This window comes from Kwoniella shandongensis, chromosome 14 (genome assembly GCF_008629635.2).
Source record: "Kwoniella shandongensis chromosome 14, complete sequence".
Taxonomy (NCBI): domain Eukaryota; kingdom Fungi; phylum Basidiomycota; class Tremellomycetes; order Tremellales; family Cryptococcaceae; genus Kwoniella; species Kwoniella shandongensis.
In genome coordinates this window covers 664,961-686,484 of record NC_089300.1, presented here as the reverse complement: position 1 = coordinate 686,484, position 21,524 = coordinate 664,961, and the positions used below count along the sequence as shown (strand labels likewise).

The 21,524-nt window shown below is 49.3% G+C and overlaps 8 protein-coding genes across 8 annotated transcripts; 3 read left to right on the top strand and 5 right to left on the bottom strand.

Annotated features, from left to right (window-relative positions):
- Window positions 1-654: 654 nt before the first annotated feature.
- Window positions 655-3,252, top strand: CI109_107342 (uncharacterized protein; the record flags this gene model as incomplete). The annotated part of the gene is made up of 11 exons (XM_065968020.1): window positions 655-675; window positions 732-792; window positions 861-919; window positions 992-1,101; window positions 1,168-1,300; window positions 1,361-1,498; window positions 1,558-1,680; window positions 1,730-2,213; window positions 2,283-2,867; window positions 2,972-3,106; window positions 3,188-3,252. 11 exons carry the CDS (start codon window positions 655-657, stop codon window positions 3,250-3,252), a joined length of 1,914 nt encoding a protein of 637 aa, XP_065824092.1.
- A 219-nt stretch (window positions 3,253-3,471) lies between these two features.
- CI109_107341 (uncharacterized protein) lies at window positions 3,472-5,960 on the bottom strand (the record flags this gene model as incomplete). The annotated part of the gene is made up of 15 exons (XM_065968019.1): window positions 3,472-3,761; window positions 3,839-3,958; window positions 4,039-4,070; window positions 4,134-4,164; window positions 4,223-4,336; window positions 4,393-4,417; window positions 4,490-4,550; window positions 4,693-4,718; window positions 4,784-4,801; window positions 4,867-4,904; window positions 4,971-5,106; window positions 5,198-5,277; window positions 5,338-5,352; window positions 5,455-5,477; window positions 5,608-5,960. 15 exons carry the CDS (start codon window positions 5,958-5,960, stop codon window positions 3,472-3,474), a joined length of 1,362 nt encoding a protein of 453 aa, XP_065824091.1.
- Window positions 5,961-6,750: 790 nt separating this feature from the next.
- On the bottom strand, window positions 6,751-9,452 carry CI109_107340 (uncharacterized protein; the record flags this gene model as incomplete). Its single annotated transcript, XM_032005876.1, has 6 exons — window positions 6,751-6,886; window positions 6,946-7,043; window positions 7,111-8,511; window positions 8,568-8,754; window positions 8,820-8,950; window positions 9,000-9,452. The coding sequence occupies 6 exons, from the start codon at window positions 9,450-9,452 to the stop codon at window positions 6,751-6,753; spliced, it is 2,406 nt and encodes an 801-aa protein (XP_031859883.1).
- A 643-nt stretch (window positions 9,453-10,095) lies between these two features.
- CI109_107339 (uncharacterized protein) lies at window positions 10,096-12,686 on the bottom strand (the record flags this gene model as incomplete). Its single annotated transcript, XM_032005877.2, has 10 exons — window positions 10,096-10,300; window positions 10,363-10,434; window positions 10,496-10,507; window positions 10,567-10,589; window positions 10,644-10,706; window positions 10,771-11,469; window positions 11,523-11,594; window positions 11,651-12,003; window positions 12,085-12,358; window positions 12,669-12,686. 10 exons carry the CDS (start codon window positions 12,684-12,686, stop codon window positions 10,096-10,098), a joined length of 1,791 nt encoding a protein of 596 aa, XP_031859884.2.
- Window positions 12,687-12,851: 165 nt separating this feature from the next.
- Window positions 12,852-13,895, bottom strand: CI109_107338 (uncharacterized protein; the record flags this gene model as incomplete). The annotated part of the gene is made up of 7 exons (XM_032005878.1): window positions 12,852-12,923; window positions 13,005-13,089; window positions 13,218-13,264; window positions 13,420-13,466; window positions 13,540-13,617; window positions 13,753-13,843; window positions 13,893-13,895. 7 exons carry the CDS (start codon window positions 13,893-13,895, stop codon window positions 12,852-12,854), a joined length of 423 nt encoding a protein of 140 aa, XP_031859885.1.
- A 440-nt stretch (window positions 13,896-14,335) lies between these two features.
- On the top strand, window positions 14,336-15,779 carry CI109_107337 (uncharacterized protein; the record flags this gene model as incomplete). The annotated part of the gene is made up of 6 exons (XM_032005879.1): window positions 14,336-14,524; window positions 14,619-14,779; window positions 14,837-14,934; window positions 14,989-15,083; window positions 15,142-15,331; window positions 15,394-15,779. The coding sequence occupies 6 exons, from the start codon at window positions 14,336-14,338 to the stop codon at window positions 15,777-15,779; spliced, it is 1,119 nt and encodes a 372-aa protein (XP_031859886.1).
- A 340-nt stretch (window positions 15,780-16,119) lies between these two features.
- On the top strand, window positions 16,120-19,398 carry CI109_107336 (uncharacterized protein; the record flags this gene model as incomplete). The annotated part of the gene is made up of 11 exons (XM_032005880.1): window positions 16,120-16,144; window positions 16,297-16,433; window positions 16,634-16,738; window positions 16,867-17,112; window positions 17,237-17,560; window positions 17,621-17,913; window positions 17,978-18,143; window positions 18,204-18,395; window positions 18,456-18,632; window positions 18,694-18,872; window positions 18,942-19,398. 11 exons carry the CDS (start codon window positions 16,120-16,122, stop codon window positions 19,396-19,398), a joined length of 2,301 nt encoding a protein of 766 aa, XP_031859887.1.
- A 297-nt stretch (window positions 19,399-19,695) lies between these two features.
- CI109_107335 (uncharacterized protein) lies at window positions 19,696-20,187 on the bottom strand (the record flags this gene model as incomplete). The annotated part of the gene is made up of 1 exon (XM_032005881.1): window positions 19,696-20,187. One exon carries the CDS (start codon window positions 20,185-20,187, stop codon window positions 19,696-19,698), a length of 492 nt encoding a protein of 163 aa, XP_031859888.1.
- Window positions 20,188-21,524: the final 1,337 nt, after the last annotated feature.

Below are 21,524 nucleotides of genomic sequence, written 5' to 3'. Positions count from 1 at the left end.
GTACAGTACGTTTCAGGGCACACTCGATTGCGTTTCAAGTCTTTGTTCCGATCCGATAACGTACACGAATACTCGGCACCGTACGTCTTTGCGCCCCCATCTAGACATATTTAGCATGCATCGTCTGAACCGTACCGGCACCTCTTCATTACCTTCTTCCATGATCTCCGCTCGAGATGTGGGTCGATGGTAAGCAAGCAATCTCTGTAATGGATTGAGGTTCGGACCGGACGCACGGGCCTCCCTCTCTTATGGTGGTGGTCTGTGCTGTGGTGGAAGGGGGTTGTGTATGTCCCCTCGCCCTGTAATGTTCCGTCTCCGATATCCTATGCAGACATCACTGTCATCTCACCGTCATAATCATCATCGCCCATCCCAACGGTATCAATAATGATCGTATTTCTGATACTTGGATGACTGGCTTCCACTCGTGAGACGTATCGTGATACGCTTCAGACTCGAGACAGGACCAACCTTGTTTCACGTCCTTGGAGGTGTCTCATTACCATCACATCGTCACGGTACCAAAGTACGACTAAGCCAATAGGTCGACCTTCACCAACCTCACGATAGATTGCCCTGTCTGGCATCACCTCATTGCACACTTTATCGTCAATTGTGCTCTCGCCTCGAACCTCGAAACAGCTGGCTAAGATGGATTTTGACATCATCCCTGTGAGTCTATTGTCATCCCCTGCTTATCCAGGCACCGCGCTCACTCAGCAGCAAAGTATCATGACATCGTATGGGGTCCACGACTCGGTGCAGGTAGCTTCGGCTCTGTGTACAAAGGTCAGCACTTGTTCTTGTCCTCTCACGAAGACGACTGTTGGGTATACTGACTTGACATATCTCCTCAGGGTCATACCTCGGTATCGACATTGCTATCAAAGAAGTCCTCCCCTCAACGGAATACGACGTGAGTGACCCATCTCTGCCCTCACTTCTTGCACGGTACCAAACGAGATACTGACAAACTCATGGGCGCTAGGTACACAAATACTTTGAGAGAGAATGGAGGATCATGAGGGAATGTCGACATCCGAATATCGTACTGTTCCTGGGCTTGTCAAAGGCTCCAGAGGACGATGGGAGGGTATTGTGGGTCAGCCTACCCCCTCTTCCCCCATCACACCTGGTCGTGTGGGTCCTGACAACCTCATCCAGTATCATATCAGAATTCGTCCCCCGTGGCAATCTACGACAATATATCCTCTCGTCCTATCCATTTCCATGGCGTCTCAGACTATCTTTCGCAACCGACGTAGCTCGTGCGGTGGCATACCTTCATGCAAGACAGGTGAGCTCTTCGACCCGGCCTTGAGTCAAGCCAGAGACCCAGCTGACTTCTGATCTTCAGTGCATTCATCGCGATCTAAAAGGAGAGAACTTGCTGATTACAAGTAACGAAAGAGTCAAAGTGACCGACTTTGGATTCGCCAGAATCGCTTCGAGGAATGCGGACGAGATGAGGCGGATGACGTACTGCGGAACGGACGTGAGCTGAATGATGGGACTTTCCCAAGGCGACATAGCTGACACACGTTGGTATCGCAGGGGTATATGAGTCCTGAAATCATCAATGGGTTAGAATTTGACCTTCCTACCGATATCTTCTCGCTCGGAATCATCTTCATTGAGATCATGTCAAGACGACTTGTCGACTCCAAAACCTACACTGTGAGCTGATGGTTGCGGGTCCAACGTATTTAGCTGACAAATGTCATAGCGACAAGCGCCTCACTTCACACCTGATCCAGCGGAAGTGCATCGACGAGCATCACCTGGTTGTCCACCCTCAATGATCTCCCTCGCTCTGGCATGTACTCGCGAAGATCCGACTGCTCGTCCAACCATGTCAGCAGTCCTTCATCAGCTGCGGGAAATCGAAGTTGAAGTTCTCTCACGACTGGAAGATGCAAGTGAACATGTCGGCTCGATTCGTCTGGTCCATCGAAGTGGTAAGAGAGCGATGCCGATCTTTGATTTACAACCAAGTGGAAAAGATGTCGAAGAAGAAGATGAGAAGAAGGTCGAGGAGGAAGCGTTGAGGAAATTAGCCCAAATGGAGGTGGACGTAGGTGGGGGTGGGGCAAGTTCGGTTAATGTGGCCAAGGAAGGCGAAGGAGACGGAGAAGAGAAGTGGAGGACGGCGAGATGGGAAGAGATGCCAAGTTTGATGAGTTTCCAAACGGCAAGCAGTGAGATCATAGGCGAGTGATGATTATTTGATATGTTGCTTCAGCGAATGGTGTGCTGACCATGTACATCTGCTTGATCAGGACACACTCGATTACTTCCTTCGTCTGACACGTCGTCCTCTTTCGGCAATCTGACGATCAACTCGGCTCCCTCTGCATATTCAGACGATATCCGTCAAGCTCAGCCTCTCCAAACGGCTTCTGTCCTGAACCCAGCAATTCCAGCAGAAGAGGACGAACCGAATGGGTCGACGATGACCGTGAGGGGTGTACCGGCTACGCCGCCGATCGTACAGTCGGAATCGCAAGACGTACCATCATCACCGTCACCTCCTCAGCCTGATCGACCCGATACGGAAGTGACCGTAGTCGAAGTATCCACCAATCCGTTCCCAAGTCCAGATCTCGAAGAGTCGAAAGCTCCGTCGTTGAGCAAATCGTACAGTGTCGACAACGGAGAATTGCCATCGATATCGGAGATCGAAACGATCCCTTCGATTGGAGGATCGATGATCTCCATTCCAAGGAAAGATCAATCGACAACGACGAAGGGTGATGAGAAGACCGAGAAAGGAAAAGATGGTGGATTGAGAACGCATAGATTTACGCTGGTAGACAAAGACTCCGTGGCGTTGATCAATGGGAAGAAGGCACTGTCGTCAGGATGTAAGTCCAGGTCGTCCATCCTCGCATCGACTGTCTTCATCATTACCACTCAATGCCTTGTCATAGCCATGAGCTGACTTGATTCTCCCACACCATCAATGTAGTCACGTCGACGTTCGCGTTTGCTTTCTTGCCGAAATCGCTCACGTCAAATCCCTCATCGGCATCAAGTACGAAATGCGCCGTGTGCAGTAAAAAAGTAGGACAACGACCCGGATTGGAATGCGATGATTGTCATAGTGAGTTTTGGCTTGACATAACCAGAACACGCACTGGTCCGCACCTTATTGAGTTGCTGATTATATCTTGTTCTGATCCAGTCATCGTCCATGTCAAGTGTTCGCATGGTGCACCGAGGAACTGTACGGGCGGTGACGGCATTTAAACCGAATCTCTCGGTCAGAACAGGGCCCACGATGATTGCACGATGGGCGGTTTTCAGTTGTGTGGCTGAGAGCAGTGTTACTTGTCTAATTATCAGCGAGTAAGTTATGCGACGTACGAGAGACTGCATCTGTCTTGTATGTACAGATATTGAAAGCATGTATCATATATGACTTCTTTCCAGAATATGTTGTATGTCCTCAGACTCCCTTTTTAGCCATCAAAGCAATGCTACCATACCTATCACCATCAACCCCACGATCCAAATCTTCCAGAACCCCAGACCTTCTTTTGACCTCCCTGTGTCAGCCCCGCTGATGCCCGAAGCTGATGGTACTCCCACAGCTCCTCCTGCACCTGTCAAATTCGACACGTTCTCCGCTTGACTCATCGAAAAATCCGTTCCAGATTGTTGGAACACTTTGATATAGTTGATGAGCATCACTGTATTGTTAAGATTGAAAGGGTTGGAGATGTATTCGGCACAAGTACCGGGACAGTAGGTGTACTCTGCCGAAACGCTTAGTGTTTGCTTTTCAAGTAGTATATCTGTGTCGGCATGCTGGAGGTGTAGGTGACAGACTCACGAGCATAAGAGTTGCCGGCCCAATCGCCACATAAGTCAATGTTCAGGATGAGCACTTGAGCTTGGAAGAAACGTCCCATGTCGCATGTCGAAGCATCCCACGCTGCCACGGGTGTGCCCCCTGCAAACGACACAAGACACAGTTGTATTAGGGCTGGCTGATCTGATCTCACTTATCTGTGATAGTAACTTGGCACCTACAAGTTACAGGCTTAGGAGACTCGGACGAAATGCTGTAACATCGAGAGTTGAGTCGGTCTGATCGCCGGACAACACGTAGGGAAAGTAAAGCTCACTCTTGCGGGATATTGGCTCGATTCCAGTTCCCTAACCGGCCAAATTTCAGTCAGCAAAGTTATACCGTTCCGAAGGACACCCAACTTACACATCCTAATCCCACTACCATCCCACTGCATCGCGAATACCCCTCCGCCAGCCTCATTGAACGGCATACCGAACGATGATTGCGAGGTAGACAGAATCGAGCATCCACTACCGCCTAACACGACGATATCAGCGCCACGAGACATTCACGGTGTGATGGAAATGATCTACCATGACTCGAATCACAGTTGGTCCCCTGTAGTCTACAGTCAACGCAAGTCTCCATTGGATCGAACCAATACACACCGATGAGAGGGATTCTACTCACTCTGACAGTCCCAGTGAATAGACCTGCGGATTGGTCTGTTGTGCATCCGGGCGTGGTGTGGCTGGATCATACAACAACGAAATGAGCATCTACCGTTTTCCCTGCAGTAAAACAGGCTGCGAAGCTCACATGGTCATTTGGCTTCGAGTCATCAGATATCCGCCAATCAGCGCTTGACGTGGCCTTACGGTACGCAAACCCACTTTGTAGTCATCGCATGAATCCCTTCCTGCGATACGCAACACCTTAGCGTTTAGCGATTTATCGATTTAGCTCCATGGACGATAGACCTACGATGATATCAATCTCTCCCTGCGCTCTACTTGTCAGCTCATACTCATTGGCCCTAAGACGCCGACTGAACAGCAACAGCTCACAGTACTAGGCCACGGTCCTTCATATCCCAATGTTGAAACTGTTCGTGTATGATGCTGATCAGCTGTTTCCCACTGTATCGACTTGCCGCCAGTGTCCAGCTCACATGCAGGCCAAACGCCACAGCCCCAAGGCATCAGCGCCAGGTCTATGATGAACAGACCTCCTGCGAAGAGTCCTTTTGAGCTGATGCGAACGGAATTACGAGGGGTACCGACTGGGAGATGGGACCAGTGATCGGCCTGCGATATGCAAGTGAGATAGGTCAGTCGAAGACAAATCCGACAGTCTGTTGGATGAGTCAAGAATTTGAGGGTAAAGAGTGAGGCTCACTTGTATACCTGGGATTCCGTCACTGGTGAAGAATGCAAGGTTTTGGTCGAACGCAGTCGGCCAATCTTGGTACTGCACCACTGCAAGTGAGTTGTACACGACTCAGCAACGCCCCGAGGCTGCGAAGGAATAATACTCACGGCCATGGCTAGGATCTAGTTAGTAGGTGAATCACATCAGCTCAAGAACGGTGGAGTACGGAGTGGAAGTCCTGCCCCGGAAGAGAGCAGCAAGGAAAAGGAAGTAGGGTGACATACCTGCAGCGGAGAACCAATCCCACCTAGCAACGAAATCTCTCGTCAGCCCTACATCTTTCGCTCCGACCCACCTGACCCAACCCCAATCCTCCTTTTGACTCCCTACTGACACCTGGTCCTCCGAGGCAAACAGAGAAGCAGAGACCCACTCACCCCTCAAAGAACGTAACGCCCTCATAGGCTATCTGTAACTCCCATATCAAATCTCTCTTCTCCTTCTCTCCCCAACCCCGATCCACAATCTCACTCTGGGAGTACATTCTCCTCCCAACGCTCTCAATCGTCTCGTCTCGTCGAGCATATCTATTAGTGATCGCTTTCTGGGTGGAAGCGGGAGGAGTTGCTGAACGATAAGGGACAAGAGGTTGGAGTGTCTTACCCCCTGGAAGGGGGAAAGGTCTACCACACTCCACGAGAGTTGGTAAGATGAAAAAGAATGCCGTGAACGAAGGGAGGATGCCTGAGGTCGAGTACGATTTCGTACGTGAGGAGAAAGGTAAGTGCATATTGACGACCTTGTCAACGGGAAAGAATCGTTCGATGGCTACTTGGGGATGGTAAATCGTCAATTGCAAGTCGTGGGTCGTGGGTCGTGGATTGTGGGTCGTTATGATCGTCACAAGTGATGCTGCGAGGGTTGTCGAGTACCTCTATACGCTTTAGGAAGTCAATTGCGTCGATGTTATCAGACTCGATCAACTTCTCCACCAGGGAAGATGACTATCAAAGTCAGTTAAATTGTGTCTGTAAGTAAAGAACAAGAGAAGAACAATCAGCAAAACGCACGTTGGTCAAATCTGTCGATCATACAAAAATACATCGTGTGTCGAGCGTGTCATCCTCGTTTTATTTGGGGCAAGAGCACCGTGCACCCACCCACCCACATACACACATACACACATACACACAGACGCACACATAACGAGGATGATCGACAAGACGTACTGTACCCTGAACGACAACAACAGTATTCTCCGCCACTTTGCTTTTCATGCTGCTTTTGCATCTCGGTCTGGAAAGTGAAACAGCGCACATGCACTACATGCAATAATGACATTTAAATGAGCATACCTTCTTGCTTCTTCTTCTTTCTCTTCTTCACTTCTCTTCTTCACTTCTCTGCTCTCCCGCTAATGGCAAGAACCAAAAAAGTATAAATTATATTCAAAATGTCCAAAAAGGGCTACAGTACACTCGAAGTTGTACGAGTAATGTATAGACAATGCAAGCATATCTCGACCACCTTCCCTCTCTCTCTCTCTTTCTCATTTTTCTTCATGCACGGATGTCACGGGCCTACACCTGACTCTTTCTTCGCTTTTTCCCGCTTGGAGGAGTTGGCGAGGTATCGTCGTCTTCCCCTGCTAGTCCTGAAGAGCCATGAACCGACTCGGAAGGTTTCTTGTCGAACGCTCCGGTTTTTCGTAGCCACCTAGAAACGTAGGTACGTTAGTAAAAGTTTCTGCCTATCGGACATAGCACCACACTCACCTCTGTCTCACTTGGTGATAACTCCTAGTAGGGACCCCTTTCGAGACCAAATCCCACTTTTCACCATGTATAGCGACCGCTCGAGCAAGTAATTCGTCCTGCAACCGCAAACGAATCATATCAGTTCATATTCCAACATGATATTCAACAGGTAGTTGGACTTACCTCTTCTACCGTCCACTTCAGATAAGGCGACCTAACCCTTCTCGCTGGCATGCTGCTGGTCAAGTGCACATACTTCCCCAATCCTGGAACAGTACCTCCCGTCGGACTAGCGTAAGCTGCCATCGATTCCTGCTTCGGCGTGCCTTCATCGAACGGGTTCTCACCCCCCGGAGTAGGATACACCGTGGAAGAGGCGTACCCCCTCGCCGGGGTGGCGAGCTCCGAGGCGTTAGAGAACGACCTGGGTCGGCCTTTGGGAGTTTCGAGTGGTCGAGTCTCTAACGAAAGTGATGGATCGATCTGATAGTCCTCGATAGGAGGGGGTGCAGGTCTATGGAGCGGTGTGAGATCGATAGCAGGACCGAGTCCACCACCTTCCTCCGGTGTCTGGTTCATGGGGCTTGAACCACCATCAAGCAAGCCACCGAGTCGAGCGGCCGAAGAGAGGTGAGGACCAGAACTCTGCGATGACATATCGCCCGACTGTGCAACATCCAGCTGACTAGCTTGAGCCAGGAGATCGAGTGCGGATGCAGATTGCTGCGATTCAGATTGTTGCGTCGCCATAGGGAGAGAATGATCGTCGTCGTCCCTGCCATTGGTCCATCCGTCTCGTCGCGGTCGTTTCGTCGGAGACCCTCGATCGCTCATGCTGTCCTCCCTTACACGAGTGGTGCTTCTCGTCGCTGACATAGCTGAAAGCGGCACGTGTTGGGACCGATCTTCAGGTGTAGGTGTACCAGGTCGAGTAGCCATCTCGGCAGCTCTGAGCAAATCATTGAAATTGCTTCCGCCGGGTGTAGTCGGAGGAGCAATATGTGTTTTCACTTTGGATGGTGTTTCTGGGAAAGGTGGAGGTTGGATGGGTCGTTTGCCACTTCTTTTTGCTCGTGGGAGGAGAGGTGTTCCCTGAGGTGCTTGGGCTGAAGCTGGAATTTTGCCTTTGCCCTTGACTGACATGCTAGGCCGTCTATCCGGGATGATCTTCTCCTCATCTTCGCTCTCCTCTTCATCTGCATCTGATTCCGCTTTCCCGCCATATCCTTCAGAATACCCCAAACCACCTTCGGGACCAACCACACCGTTCTTTCTGAGCTCAGCAAGAGTAAGTCGACCCACTCGATCATCGGCTTGGCGCATCGTTCTGACCCTCTTCGCCGCCAGAAGGAGATGCTCGGTCCTAGCATCGCCCATGGTAGTTCTTCCGAATCCTCCTTTCGTCGGTGATCGGGATTTCCGTCGTTCTGACTGGGGCATGTATTGCGGAAGTGGCATAGCAGGGGTATGAGATGGGCCGGAGTCGACTGGCATGGCTAAGGGTTGGGTATTGAGCACAACGTTGGATCGAAGGAGACGCAATTCGTTGACCAGTTTATCGATTTGCCGTTGAGTATCGGCAAGCTGATTACATCATCAGCCATACATTCCACCTCGGTTTCAAGTAACCCAATACTCACCCTTGGAGCCATGAGTTTATTATCCATCTCCAATCGTTTGTTCGCCGCTTCCAACTCCTGATGATATCCCACATCCAAATCCAGGACTTTCCTTTGTCTTGTCCCAGCTGCAATCTCCGCTTCTCGTTGATTGATAATCGCTCGAGTTTCCGCATGCCATGAGTCTCTTTCGGCAGCATGCCGTTGTCTAAGCGGAGGAACGTCAAGGAATGTCAGTGAAGGTACACAGAAATGTGGGACGAATGTTCTCACCTCTCGACCAACATGATCTTTTCGGATAATTTTGATTGTTGTTGCATCGTTGCGATTGTATCTTTCTGAGCAGATAATCGTTCTTGCAGAAAGGGCAAATGATCAAGTACAGGCGGGAGGAGGGATTTGAACTACGCAAAGAGGTCAGTACGATGCTATATATTCGTATGCCTAACTCACCATTCCCAACAATTCATCCCTTTGTATCCCAGCATCATCCCCTGTCCTCTCAATCTCCTCGACTCGATTCTGCATCCTCCTGATAGCTTCAAGATCCACCAGACCGCTTCCTCCCACTTCTTCTTCAGTATCATCTTGCTCTTCTATATTCCTCGCTATGCTCTTCCCCTTACCTTTCCCATTCGGATTAGGATTATACATTTCTTCCAAATCCATCCTCTCCCTTTCCCTTTCCCTTTCGGCAGAGGAGGACGAGGATGATCCATTCCGATCCATCACTGTCGTCCCTGGTGTTTGAAGGTTGACAGTATGGGGCGTCTCGACTTGTTGTGGTGTCGCTGGACTTGACATGGAGAGGTTAGGAGTAGGGGTCGTACTGGGACCTCCTATGCCGGGTCCGGAAGGTGAAGGGATGTCAAAAGGCGGATGGGTGGTTGTGGCGACCGAAGCCATTATTCATGTCGAAGCGAATCGGATGAAATGACCAAGAAGTTGTTTTCCTGTTAAATCAATCTCAGCATCAAGAATGGGGAACAGAGATGAAGAGGGGTATGTCGGATGTATATATGTATATGTGTATGTGATAAAAAAGCAAAAGTAAAAAGTAAAAGTAAAAGCAAAAGAAAGTCGCAAAGGGAGTTGTACTGTAGAGCTGAGAACGAGGTGCAGCGAGTGAAGTTGGATTACTCGTATAGTAAATCGATTATTGATGCCGAAAGAGGGAAAATCAACCGAGAAATGAAATAATCAATGTTGCTGCACAAGAAAGCACTCTCGTTGTTACTAGTTACTACTGCTCTGCATGTAACATACACGTCATCACTCATTCACTGATACATTCCAAAGTGGCAAATACACCCACACATGCACAAAACCAGTCGCGGCATTTTAAGGGATACTTGGGAATGTGGCACTTACTTCTCAGTTGGACATGAGTTATGCATGAGGATATTGAATACATGGCAACATATTACATGACAACATGTGTAATCACAGCGTCTCGCTCGCACACATACAACGACCAGAACATATGCTATATGACACAACAATGCAATATACAATCAGTGATAGTATTCCAGCGACACTAGTCCGATTATCACCACGCGCGGTTCTTCCATTCCGGCCAACATTCACAGCCGCTATCACAGTAGATCTCATGCTCATATTCCCTATACGACCACTTGTAAGGCGGGACCTGGCAACGTCTTTTCTTCTTGACATAGGTACCGTCCGCTATCGCTTGATCGATCCTCGCTTGTCGATTTTGGGCAAGCCTGACGGCTTTCGCACGGGCTTCTTTCCTGTATTGATCAGTGAGCAAACATTATGGAAGCATGGGGCAGTTCTGCCAGAACACACTCACATGTGCTGCTTATGTCCCATCACTCCGCCATGAGCACGATAAGCGAGAGCTTCGACTGCGGTATAGCGGAAGCTGTTAGGGAATATCATCAGATTCAGACGAAACTTCACCCGTCCGCGTGGCTCGTACTTACAATTGCTGTGGGCTATCGAGCAAGAGTGGGGCTGATTAGCGCAAGAATCACTCGAAGAGCTGGCGACTCACTTCTTGGTATTCATCGGATTAGGCTACCGAGGCGCATTAGAGTCTATGTACGACAGTCTCTGCATGGAACCACTTACGACGAGGACATGCTTCAAGCACAAAAGTTCTGCATCTGTGATTTTGAAGTCCTTGCGCGCGTCCTACTCGCGAGCATCAGAAAGCGATGTTCAGACACATCCAGAAGTGCGTATTATAGAAGCTCACTGTTTTGTTGATGACCTGATCGAGAAGTAATTTCGCTCCTTTCTTACGCCATTCGCTTGGATAGTAGTCGTGAACGAGTCTTCTGCCCGTCATGGAATCCAGTTCGACCTCGGACCATTCTTCCTCGCTTTCGGGGTCGGAATCTGGGACTGTCCAATCTCCGTTCCCAAGTCTCTTGTTCTTGTCGGGCGTAACTGTCCCTTCTATCGATGTTGTTTCAGGCTCGAGAGCGTTTGTTTCGCCATCTGCTCCATCCTGAGTTTTGGCAAGACTAGCGGGATTTGCCCCGTCCTCACTCCAAGGTTCGACAGGCAGACCGCGTTCCGTCTTCGCAGCAGGTGGTTCGCCAGGCAAACATCCTCTGACTTTTGCCAAGATCGTCCTGTGGACTCCTCCAAATTCAATCCTCTTATCCGACTTCTTCTTCTCCTTAATCTTCTCATTTGCAGCTACCAACGCTTTCTTCTGCTCTGCCTTGATCTTTCCCTTCCAGATGCCTTGTTCTTCTTTGTAAACGGTGTACTGCGCTTGGGACCATTCAGTTCGCGGACCTCGAGGGATGTAATGGTTGGGATTAGAAGGGTAGACGACTTTTCGTTTTGGCTCTTTGCGCCAGTTTTTGACCTGTCGGCTGAACATGTGACGAGCGTGATTGGTAGTAGGTTTGTCGTAAACGATGTCAAGGTGGTGAACGATCTCCTACGAGATGACATGTCAGCGGCATCTCGCAAGCTGGTGTACTCGAAACATACATGGAAGACACCGTCCGTCATTTGATGTCTAAAGAACTTTGACACTCCAGCAAGAGCAAGATAGTCCCTCATCTTCAAGCTCCAAATCAGCTCGCTACGAAATATTGTAGTCGGCGTAAAGCACTCACCCCCAATCCCGTTCTCAAACCAAAACACATATCCAAAATCTCCCTTGGCAATTCTAGCAAGGGACAATCAGTCCTATCTCCCCAATCTGGGATATCATGCCAAACAGCTGCCTTGGCAAGCAACACCTTCCTCCCCTTCTTTGGCGAAGCACTCCCTTCATCGTCCTCTGAATCCGTTCCCGGGGTAGCAGAGTTATTCTTCCTCTTCTTGGTTGTTCGTCTCTGCTTTGTCTTGGTTCTCGAAGTGGTCTTCGACTTCCTGGCCGTCCTCTTAGTCTTCTTCTTAGCTGGCTGATCGTAGTCGGAATCGTCGTCGTTGATTTGGTGTTTGCTCGAGCTCGCGCTGGCATCAGCTGCGGAGTTCACAAGTCACGAAACGGGACATTAGTGGTAGGTCGAAGATGAGATCATTACTGTACGAAATCCGTACATACGCTTGACATTCTGAGCCAATTTCAGACGTGCTGAACGTCGTGAGATGGTGACATTTGGTTCTTCCTGATCATAATCTATGAATCCCGCCTCCTCTTCACCCCAGTTATCGGGTATGTCCGAAAGTCCAGAGGAATAGTAATCGTACTCGATATCGTTCATGATGGCCTCGGAACTCGTAGGCGAGGGAGGCAAAGGAGTCAACGGATCATCTTCGGTGGGGAGTTGCTGTGCTAGGACAGCCGTATCATTCGTCATGTTAACAAGAGTAGGGATCTGGTAGGTGGTAGTGCAGGTCAATTATTAAGCCTGCGCAGTCTGTCTGCCGTTTAGTGCGGGTGCACTTACAAAGCCAGAAGGAGCTTCCTGCTACCTAGCTGGGCAGTTGTAAGACTAGGCCTCCGAACTGGGTGTGAGTGGTATGACTGAGATAAAGACGTGAAAGTGAAGATGAATTGATGCGAACAGAAATAGTAAGTGTGGGGTTAAGCACTGATCGTCTCGGTTGACTGTGTTGCCGGAATCAGATTTGATTGGTTCAACCTTCCCACGGTCAATAGGTACAGTATCTGTCGACAACAGTGACCACTGTGACCGGCCTCATAATGCGAGGAGGACCAATGCATGACTCCTGAACTCGACGACAGAGCACGCAAGAGGAGAAAGGGAGGTCGGAGATATGCAAAGTAGTGTACTCGGCTGAAAACCCATTGATGTACGTCGAAACAAAGTGGTAAGCAAACACAATCTCAGAGATACATTATACAACCTAGTTTGTAAGCAATTTATCATCTACAGCCTTTGACGTCAATCCTTCCGCTCCATCTCGTACCTCCAATACCTACGATATCAAGCATACCTGGTCAGCTTATACATCATTCGTATATCTTGGCTAGTGATGATCAGCAGTCACTAAGCTCACCTTGGCGACTTCTGCGATTTGTTGGAAGTAGCTGAGGGAGGAAGCGTGGAGTGTCATGAGCTCGGTAGGGGATCCGCTTGGTGCCCTGTGAAGTGAGAGATTAGCCTGTAAATGGTTATCCCCAACGAAATGCTGAGCAGAAGGACGGGACTTGAGTGAGAGATGGGAGGGCGAAATTAGGAAGAACGCTGTTTCAGGACAGCTTGCACGTACCAGTTGATCATGATCAGAGGGTATGATATTCTACCATCTTTGTGTTTCTACTCGCAATGCAGATCAGTATTTGTTATGCTCAGAAACAGACCTGACACAGTCGGACGTCTCATGTGCGGTCTGCAGTCCGGTGCGCATCAAAGTTCTCAAGGCTCCCAGATCTGGCGATAGCCATAGTGATTGGATGGAATGGAAGACCTACCAATTCGTGAGACAGTATGACATAACGAGGAGCGTTCTCCGGTAATTCTGTTCAGTAGCGTTTCCCGGTCTTAGCTAAAGCTCTTATCGATATTCAGAATGCAAGACCATGACAGCTCACCTTCTGCTATCTCTTCAACGCTGAGATCAGTCAACTCCTCATCTACTGCCATAGTCAGACTGTTCTTGATGATTTTGACTGAGTTCATTAGGAGTCAGCTTGTCCTGAGTAGGTGACATCACACCCTGCAGAATGGGCACGAGCCGAAAGATCATGGCAAAGGAGGAAGTTTAAGAAGGTAGTTGCTGGAGCGGGGAATACATGCATGCATACCTGAGATCGCAGCATTGCCTTTACGATTGTTGAATCTGAACTTTTTCAGAGCGTCCGTGACATCGGACGGAATATCGACTGTTCTTGTAGACTTGGTGGGATAAGCTAAACTCGGACAGGAACTGCAGAAGGAAACACACCATTTTGACAGGTTGATTGATTCGGAGAAGGAATTGAAGCTGTACAAGCGTAGGATTTCCCAAGTTTAGAACGAGACTGAGATGAATGGCCAGGTAAGAGATCGCTATCAATACACTTGTTGTTGCTGTTGTAATCTCTGTCTCTGACGACACGAACCGGCTAACATGACGTGTGAGGCGAGATAAACGGGACCAATTCTATCTCACTAGTATAGCTCCCCATCCGGTTACACCGGCGGCGACCTCCCCATGACACTCAATTTGTGTTGCATTGCAATTGTGTTGCCTTTAAACGTGATCATAGCAGGTCCCGTCTCATACATCTTCATCACATCAATTACCTATTGTTCAATCAACCCAGACTAAACACTATACACCCACCGGATAGCTGTACCTACAATCCACGACTTCCTCGCTTCCCAGCGAATCTCATACACTGCATTATGGGCCTCTCATGGCTCTTGAAACCACTCGCCTTGGCCTCCACCTTTGCGCTCTCCACCCTTGGTATTCTCTCACAGCGATACCAAAAGGCTAGATTCTATTTCCACTTGACCCTGTACATCTCCACACTTGGTCTCGCAAGTGTTTGGGGGGTCATCGTCAGTCTGTTAGCTACAGCCGCTGGACAGGTGAGTCTCATCCTCTGTTGAACTTTTGCCACCACCACCACCGCCGTCTGTGTTTGTTCGTTGTCAGCTGACCTTAGAATGTACGCGTTCATAGCGACTCAACATCAACTATTACGTCGCAAGATCGTTCTACCATGTCTGTGGACCTCTTGTCGGTATCCGATTTGAAGTAGAAGGTGAAGAACATCTTACACGACTCTTGACTGCAAGAGATGGCAAGCCACAGAGTGCAGTCGTTCTCAGCAATCATCAAAGGTCAGCTAATTCTCTTTTCGCGAAGCCTAGAAATTAGCTGAAATAGCGCTCTTATAGCTTCCTCGATATCTTGTATGTTGGTCGAATATTCCCTAAACGAGCTGCTATCATGGCAAAGCACGAATTGAAGTGGACACCGTTACTTGGACAATACAGTTAGTTGTCGAGCTGCTCAAAGTTTGCTGCATACAGCTGATCTGTCAAACCAGTGACCTTGTCCGGCGCCGTTTTCATCAACAGAAAGAACAGGAAAGACGCTATCAAGGTTCTCGAGCAAGCAGGCGATGACATGAAGAAGAGAGGAGTGAGCTACACCAGTCATTACCGTGTATCAACTGAGTCGAGCTGACCACTCGTTACAGGTCTCGCTTTGGGTGTTCCCCGAAGGAACGCGATCGTCTTCCCCCGATTCTGCACTTTTGCCCTTCAAGAAGGGCGCGTTCCATCTCGCCGTACAAGCGCAAGTTCCCATTGTGCCGATTGTATGCGAGAACTACCACCGCATGTTCGACTCACGAACCAGGTTTGAGTCTGGACCATTGAAGATCAAAGGTATGTCTCTTGATACTTTGAGTCTGCATATGGAATAAACGTTGATGAGATGATCTGTGCAGTGCTCGCCCCTATACCTACTATCGGACTGACCGCCGACGACGTTACTTCCCTCGCTGAGACCACTCGAGAACTCATGCTCGAATCTCTCCGTTCCATTTCTGCCCCCGGTCCCAGCTCCAGCTCGAGCTTGTCAAGTTCAAACACTCTCTCTGCGTCTGCGCCTTCGATATCCCCTGCTGCTGAACGAGAATCGTCTTCTACACCACAGCCAGTACACCTCGACATTGGACAGTCTGAAGATGGTCTGAGAAAGCGACAACCCACCGAGCGATCCGATAAGACAAGTAAGAGCGGTAGCAGTGAAGGAAGAGGTGGAGAGTCGACCGAAGATGAGATGGATGACGATGCGGTTCTATTGAAGAGACCCAAGGGAACTGCGGCGTGAGAAAGAACCGTGTAGAACATACTGTATATAGGCTTGGGGTGGGTAGGGGGACATTATGCATCGTGTACAGTAGCAATATTTCAACAATCGTGAAACAACTTGCTCCAAGTGGACAAACATACTGATCAGCGGCGGCTCCCACGTGGTGGATGAGAGGTGGTGTTGGCTTCGCCGCGTCTCGTCTCAACAAAGCGTTGTCAACCTCATTTGTATGACGTTCCTCTGATTCTACACTACTTCACCATTTCCAGATCATCATATACCTCGTATTTACCGTCTTCCGATACCCTCTACCCGCACTCTTAGAACCGACTAAGGAAGACGAGAAACCGCTTACAAAATGGCGATGGCTCCGCCCCGAAAGGGTATGTCCCCCTCGCTTTTCCTTGATGTCTACTAACGCATCTCCACTTGCTCCTCCCCCATATGTACATCTCTTCCTTCGTCTTGTCGTCGCCCTGTATCCACTCAACGACTTATACTACATCGATTGTCTCTGATACTTGCCCATCATCAGGCGAGAACTGGGAACTTCGTCAACAGCTCAACTCTGAATATCGCGACAAGAGAGCAGATGCTATCAAGCGTGTGATTGCGAATCATACAATTGGGAAAGATTGTAGTGGGCTTTTCCCAGATGTCGTGAAGAACATGGTACGTGCAGATCTCCTCCTCCTTCTAGTACATGCCAGAACGGGCAGCAGGGTCAGTGGTAGTACATGGAAGTAGGAGTTAAGTGGGTTGGGATGTGTGGGAGTGGGGTGGATTGTTGCGTTGTCTTCGCCGTTTATGAACATGGATGGACGACAGACTCTAAGCTGACAACCTTGTTCTTGGTTGGTGTGGGCTCGTAGCAAACCGAGGATCTGGAGCAGAAGAAACTGGTCTATCTCTATCTGATGAACTATGCGAAAACACAACCTGAACTTGTCATTCTTGCCGTCAACACTTTCGTCAAGGTAAGCCCTCGTCACAAATGAATGACTTAACTTAGTCCTACGTCTCGCTCCACATAACCTTCTCCGACCGCCCTCGTAGGATGCTCGTCCGAGCTTAAACGCTGATCTTGTATCTTCACTGCACACAGGACACAGCAGACCCAAACCCTTTAGTCCGAGCTCTCGCTATTCGAACAATGTCCGTCCTTCGCGCCGAAAAGATCTTGGACTATCTCGCTTCCCCCCTCTCAAAATGTCTGAAGGATGAGAACCCCTACGTCAGGAAAACGGCAGCCTTGTGTGTTGCCAAGGTGTTTGATTTAAAGCCCGAGTTGTGTGTAGAGTATGGGTTTATAGAGACTTTGAGGGATTTGATTGGCGATGGTAATCCTATGGTAAGTATTTCGCCTTGTTCCCTTTACATTTTGCCTATCCCCACACCCAATCAAACCTGATGCGACTGATATCGCAACGACCCAAACCATCTTAGTCACATTGCTAAAATTGTTGTACCCCTAGGTCGTTGCGAATGCCGTCGCAGCCCTCGCAGACATTCACGAAGCGTCACTCAACATCCCGGCATCACCTCCATCCTCACCTGGTGGCTCGAACTCTCCACCACCCACTTCTCGTCCTTCCCAAGCTCTGTTCATCATCGACCAAGCGACTCTCACCAAATTGCTCGTTGCCCTCAATGAATGTTCAGAATGGGGAAGAATTGCGATTCTGTCGACTTTGGCGAGATACAAGTCGGTGGATGAGAAGGAGAGTGAACATATCTGTGAGAGGGTGATGCCCCAATTCCAACACGTCAATGCAGCAGTGGTTTTGGGTGCGGTAAAGGTATGTGCTTTTACTATGTGAGATGACGTGCGGCTAGCTGATTATGCAACTTCCATATAGGTGATCATGATACATATGAAGAACGTTACGCGAGAAGACCTCCTGAAATCTTTGACTCGAAAGATGGCTCCACCACTGGTCACGCTCATTTCCTCCCCGCCCGAGGTCCAGTGGGTGGCATTGCGAAATATCAACCTCTTGCTTCAGAAACGACCGGATATCCTCGCCAACGAGATGAGAGTCTTCTTCTGTAAATATAATGATCCACCTTACGTCAAGGTTGAGAAGTTGGAGATTATGGTCAGATTGGCGAGTGAGAAGAACGTGGATACGCTGTTGGGAGAGTTGAAAGAGTGAGCAGTCAAGCGGACACACCAATGTGGTATGGCATTTCAGCTGACGGTGCTATTACGATAGGTATGCGTCAGAAGTGGATGTCGACTTTGTGCGAAAAGCTGTCAGAGCGGTTGCACAAGTTGCGATCAAGATTGATGAGGCGGCCGAGCGATGTGTGAGCGTATTGATGGACTTGATCGAGACGAGGGTCAGCTACGTAGTGCAAGAGGCGGTGATCGTGATCAAGGTGAGTGGCAGTCCTCCCGTCTGCTTGACAAAGAAGCTAAAGTATGATATTGCTACGCAGGACATTTTCCGAAAATACCCTCACTCTTATGAGGGTATCATCCCTGCACTTTGTTCCAACCTCGAAGAGCTCGACGAGCCGGAAGCAAAAGCCTCGCTGATCTGGATTATTGGAGAATACGCCGAGAAGATTGAGAATGCGGATGAGCTTCTGGGGACTTTCTTGGATGCTTTCAAGGAGGAAAGCTATCCCGTTAGTATCCATCTACCGCTTTTTGTCCAATATTGCAGAGCTGATTGACCTTTAATGCAGGTCCAACTGCAAACGCTTACTGCGATCGTCAAGCTGTTCTTGAAGAAACCCGACGAGAGTCAAGTCATCGTGCAGAAGGTTTTGCAAGCAGCTACGAAGGACTGCGACAGTCCCGATGTGAGAGATAGAGCATATATCTACTGGAGGTTGTTGTCATCAGATCCCGCAGCTGCCAAAGTGAGTCCCAGGCAAGTTGACCTCCGGACATAGGGAGGCTCATCGCTTGTCCTATGCGCAGTCCGTGGTTCTTTCTGTCCGACCGCCAATCAGTCTTCCTCAAACAACCGTCGCTCCTGCCATCTTGGAAGAGCTCATCACTGAAGTGTCATCACTCGCAAGTGTCTATCACAAGCCTGCCGCTACGTTTATTGGAAAGGGTAGACTTGGTGCGGAGGAGATGCAACGACGTACTCTAGAGTGAGTACAGTGTGAACATCCTCGAATCACATACCATCGTTCGGAGTACTGACGGGTCGTGATTTTTAGTGCCGAGGAAGACGTTTCGCGAGAGAAGGCTCTGCAAACTGTTGTTGCGGGTAATCAAGCTGAAAATCTCCTCGACTTCGACGCCGATGACGAACCTACACCTACAAACGGCGGACCTTCATCCTCCTCCTCAAGAGGTCTCGTGTCGGACGGTATCATATCTTCTCAAGCGATTGCGTCGGTTGCTAAATCCACGAATCCGTTGGACGAATTGATGGATCTCTTCTCGACGGCAAGTATGACAGCGCCAAGTACACAACCGATCGCACCTGCTTCGATCTCGGCGGGTGTCACAGGACTAAGCGGAGCGGGAGGTTCTTCAGATCCGTTTGCGAGTTTGAGTGGATTCAGTTCACCACCACCATCAGCTAGCGGAGTGACAAGTCCTCCTCCGCCACAACAGCAGCAGCAGCAGCAGGGAGGTGGGGCATCGGATGATTTGTTAGGTTTGTTCTAGATGCATGCACTTATGAATCGCGGAGGATTGTTGGGGTGCGACGCGAGTGTCAATCGGCATGACGTGACTGCGGCATACTGTATGATTGCATGACTCGGCATCTTTCATCGCACACCGTCAGTCATACAAAAAGAACCTCTCTCTCTCAATCAGTTTGCCCGTTATGCTCACTTATACTGTATACGCCACGATGTATAGTCACATTCTTTCACCGTAATACTACAACTACAAAATCGTTATACCCATATCCCGTTCTTTTCGTATCTCAACCGATCACTCGCTCACTCGCTCACTAACTCAGGCGGTACTTCGCCTGTTCGCTTTCCGCAACAATTGCGCACCAGCGTCGGAAGGTGTGAAAGTGTATCCTCTCTTGGTAGTGTACGACTCCCCTGCTCTGATGGCCGTGCTTCCCCCGCGAGGGAAGAATGAGTCGATAGACGCAAGTGTCGAAGCACGTCTGGTGTTTCTGGAAGAGGAGCAACCAGTGCTTCTGGAGATGAAAGTTTTTTTGGTGCTTTGGTTGGTATTGATACTGGTGGCGGCTGCAGTCGTAGTGTCTGCGCTGTCATATTTTCGCTGCGACTGTAAACCAGCATTTGAGAAGGCAGTACCGTTACTTGCGCTGTCGCTGGTGGTGATGGGTGCGGCGGTGACGTCTGGTTCGTCGTACTTTCGCTTCTGGTTGGCCCTTGACGTGGTCGTACTGGCGCTGGTATTGGCGTTGGTGTTGGAGCTGGAACCAAGGTCGGAGTTGGAACCGGTGATTATTTTTTGATCCTTGGTCATGGTGTCGCCTTTCGAATGTGTGATTTATGTCAAAGTCGCTTCTGTGAAAATTGAAGATTGGTCGGGCAGTCAAAGCTATGAGTTGAGTGAGGGCAATTTGGAAGTCTCAAGGGATATTGATGGGTTCATATATATATTCCACTCCGGGCTTTTAGTGAGATTATAGTGTTGAGCCCGTCATGTCATAATTATGGGCGGCTTCTCCTCACCTCGCCCTCTATTGATGATCGAGGGGAAAGACGAAACGGTGAAAGGATCGCACGAAGACCCAACTCGGCTATTTTCATCATGACGAGGGGGTGGTGTCGTTACATCACTAGTATGGTAGGGGAACCGGAACTTGACCGACATGTCAGAAGACATTTTGGGAAAGAAGCCATGCAGGAAGATAATGTGGGGGTCAAGTGAAAAGTGTATACACTTTTCACTCATTTCAGGTCTTCTTATGCTCGGGCCGCGGCTTCTTACCGCTGGGATACGGTCTTCTGTGACTTGACTTCTCAAGATGAGGCAAAATCTACTTCGAAGGCCTTAGCATAGGCAGTGCTCACACAGATGGAGGTGGAGCGCACGTAACGAGGCGCATGATTCTTGTATTGGATAACATCATCCGCATCTGACGGCATTGCGTACGCCAAGATGGGAATGAGTCTTCGTCCTATGTGTTTGGAGAAGACATTACATATGCTCCTGCTATCTTTTTTGAGCAGCCTGCTTGCTTTGAGTGTATGTTCTCTCGTGCATGATTGTATGGATTGCAATTCGCCACCACTGCCACTTCCAACGCTTTTTACATTCAATTAGGATTGGGATCTGTAATCGAGTTCCAGTTCCGAGTAACCTTATTACGCTGTAATATAACGCGACCACGTGTGCACCTCTGTGCCACATACACAACATCACACCGCCGGTCTATGATGGAATAACCGATCACATCTCCAACTCACCTCATCTGCTCTGTCACTCTCCTTCACTGCTTTGTTCAACCTGCATCTATCCTTTCGTTATCCTTGGTTGACTTTTCTCGAATACATCTCTTGGGTTATTGGGTATCGTCTTTCCTGGTCATACACCTTTCTCTCTCTCTCAGAGCACGTCCTCATAGATATTGTTTACCTCTCGGCCTTCCGGATTTGGGATCTTTCGCAAACGAATCGCGACCGTGACGTCGCTTTACCTCCGTCAGCTTGCGACTCGTGTGCGTCTCCGTGAGATATACCCGACATACTCACTCGCATCATAATCACATATTCATCACTGTTGATAAGTGAGATATACCACAAGAAGTGAGTTCAGATGCTCCACGCGACGTTGTCCACATGCCAGCTGGCTGTGGA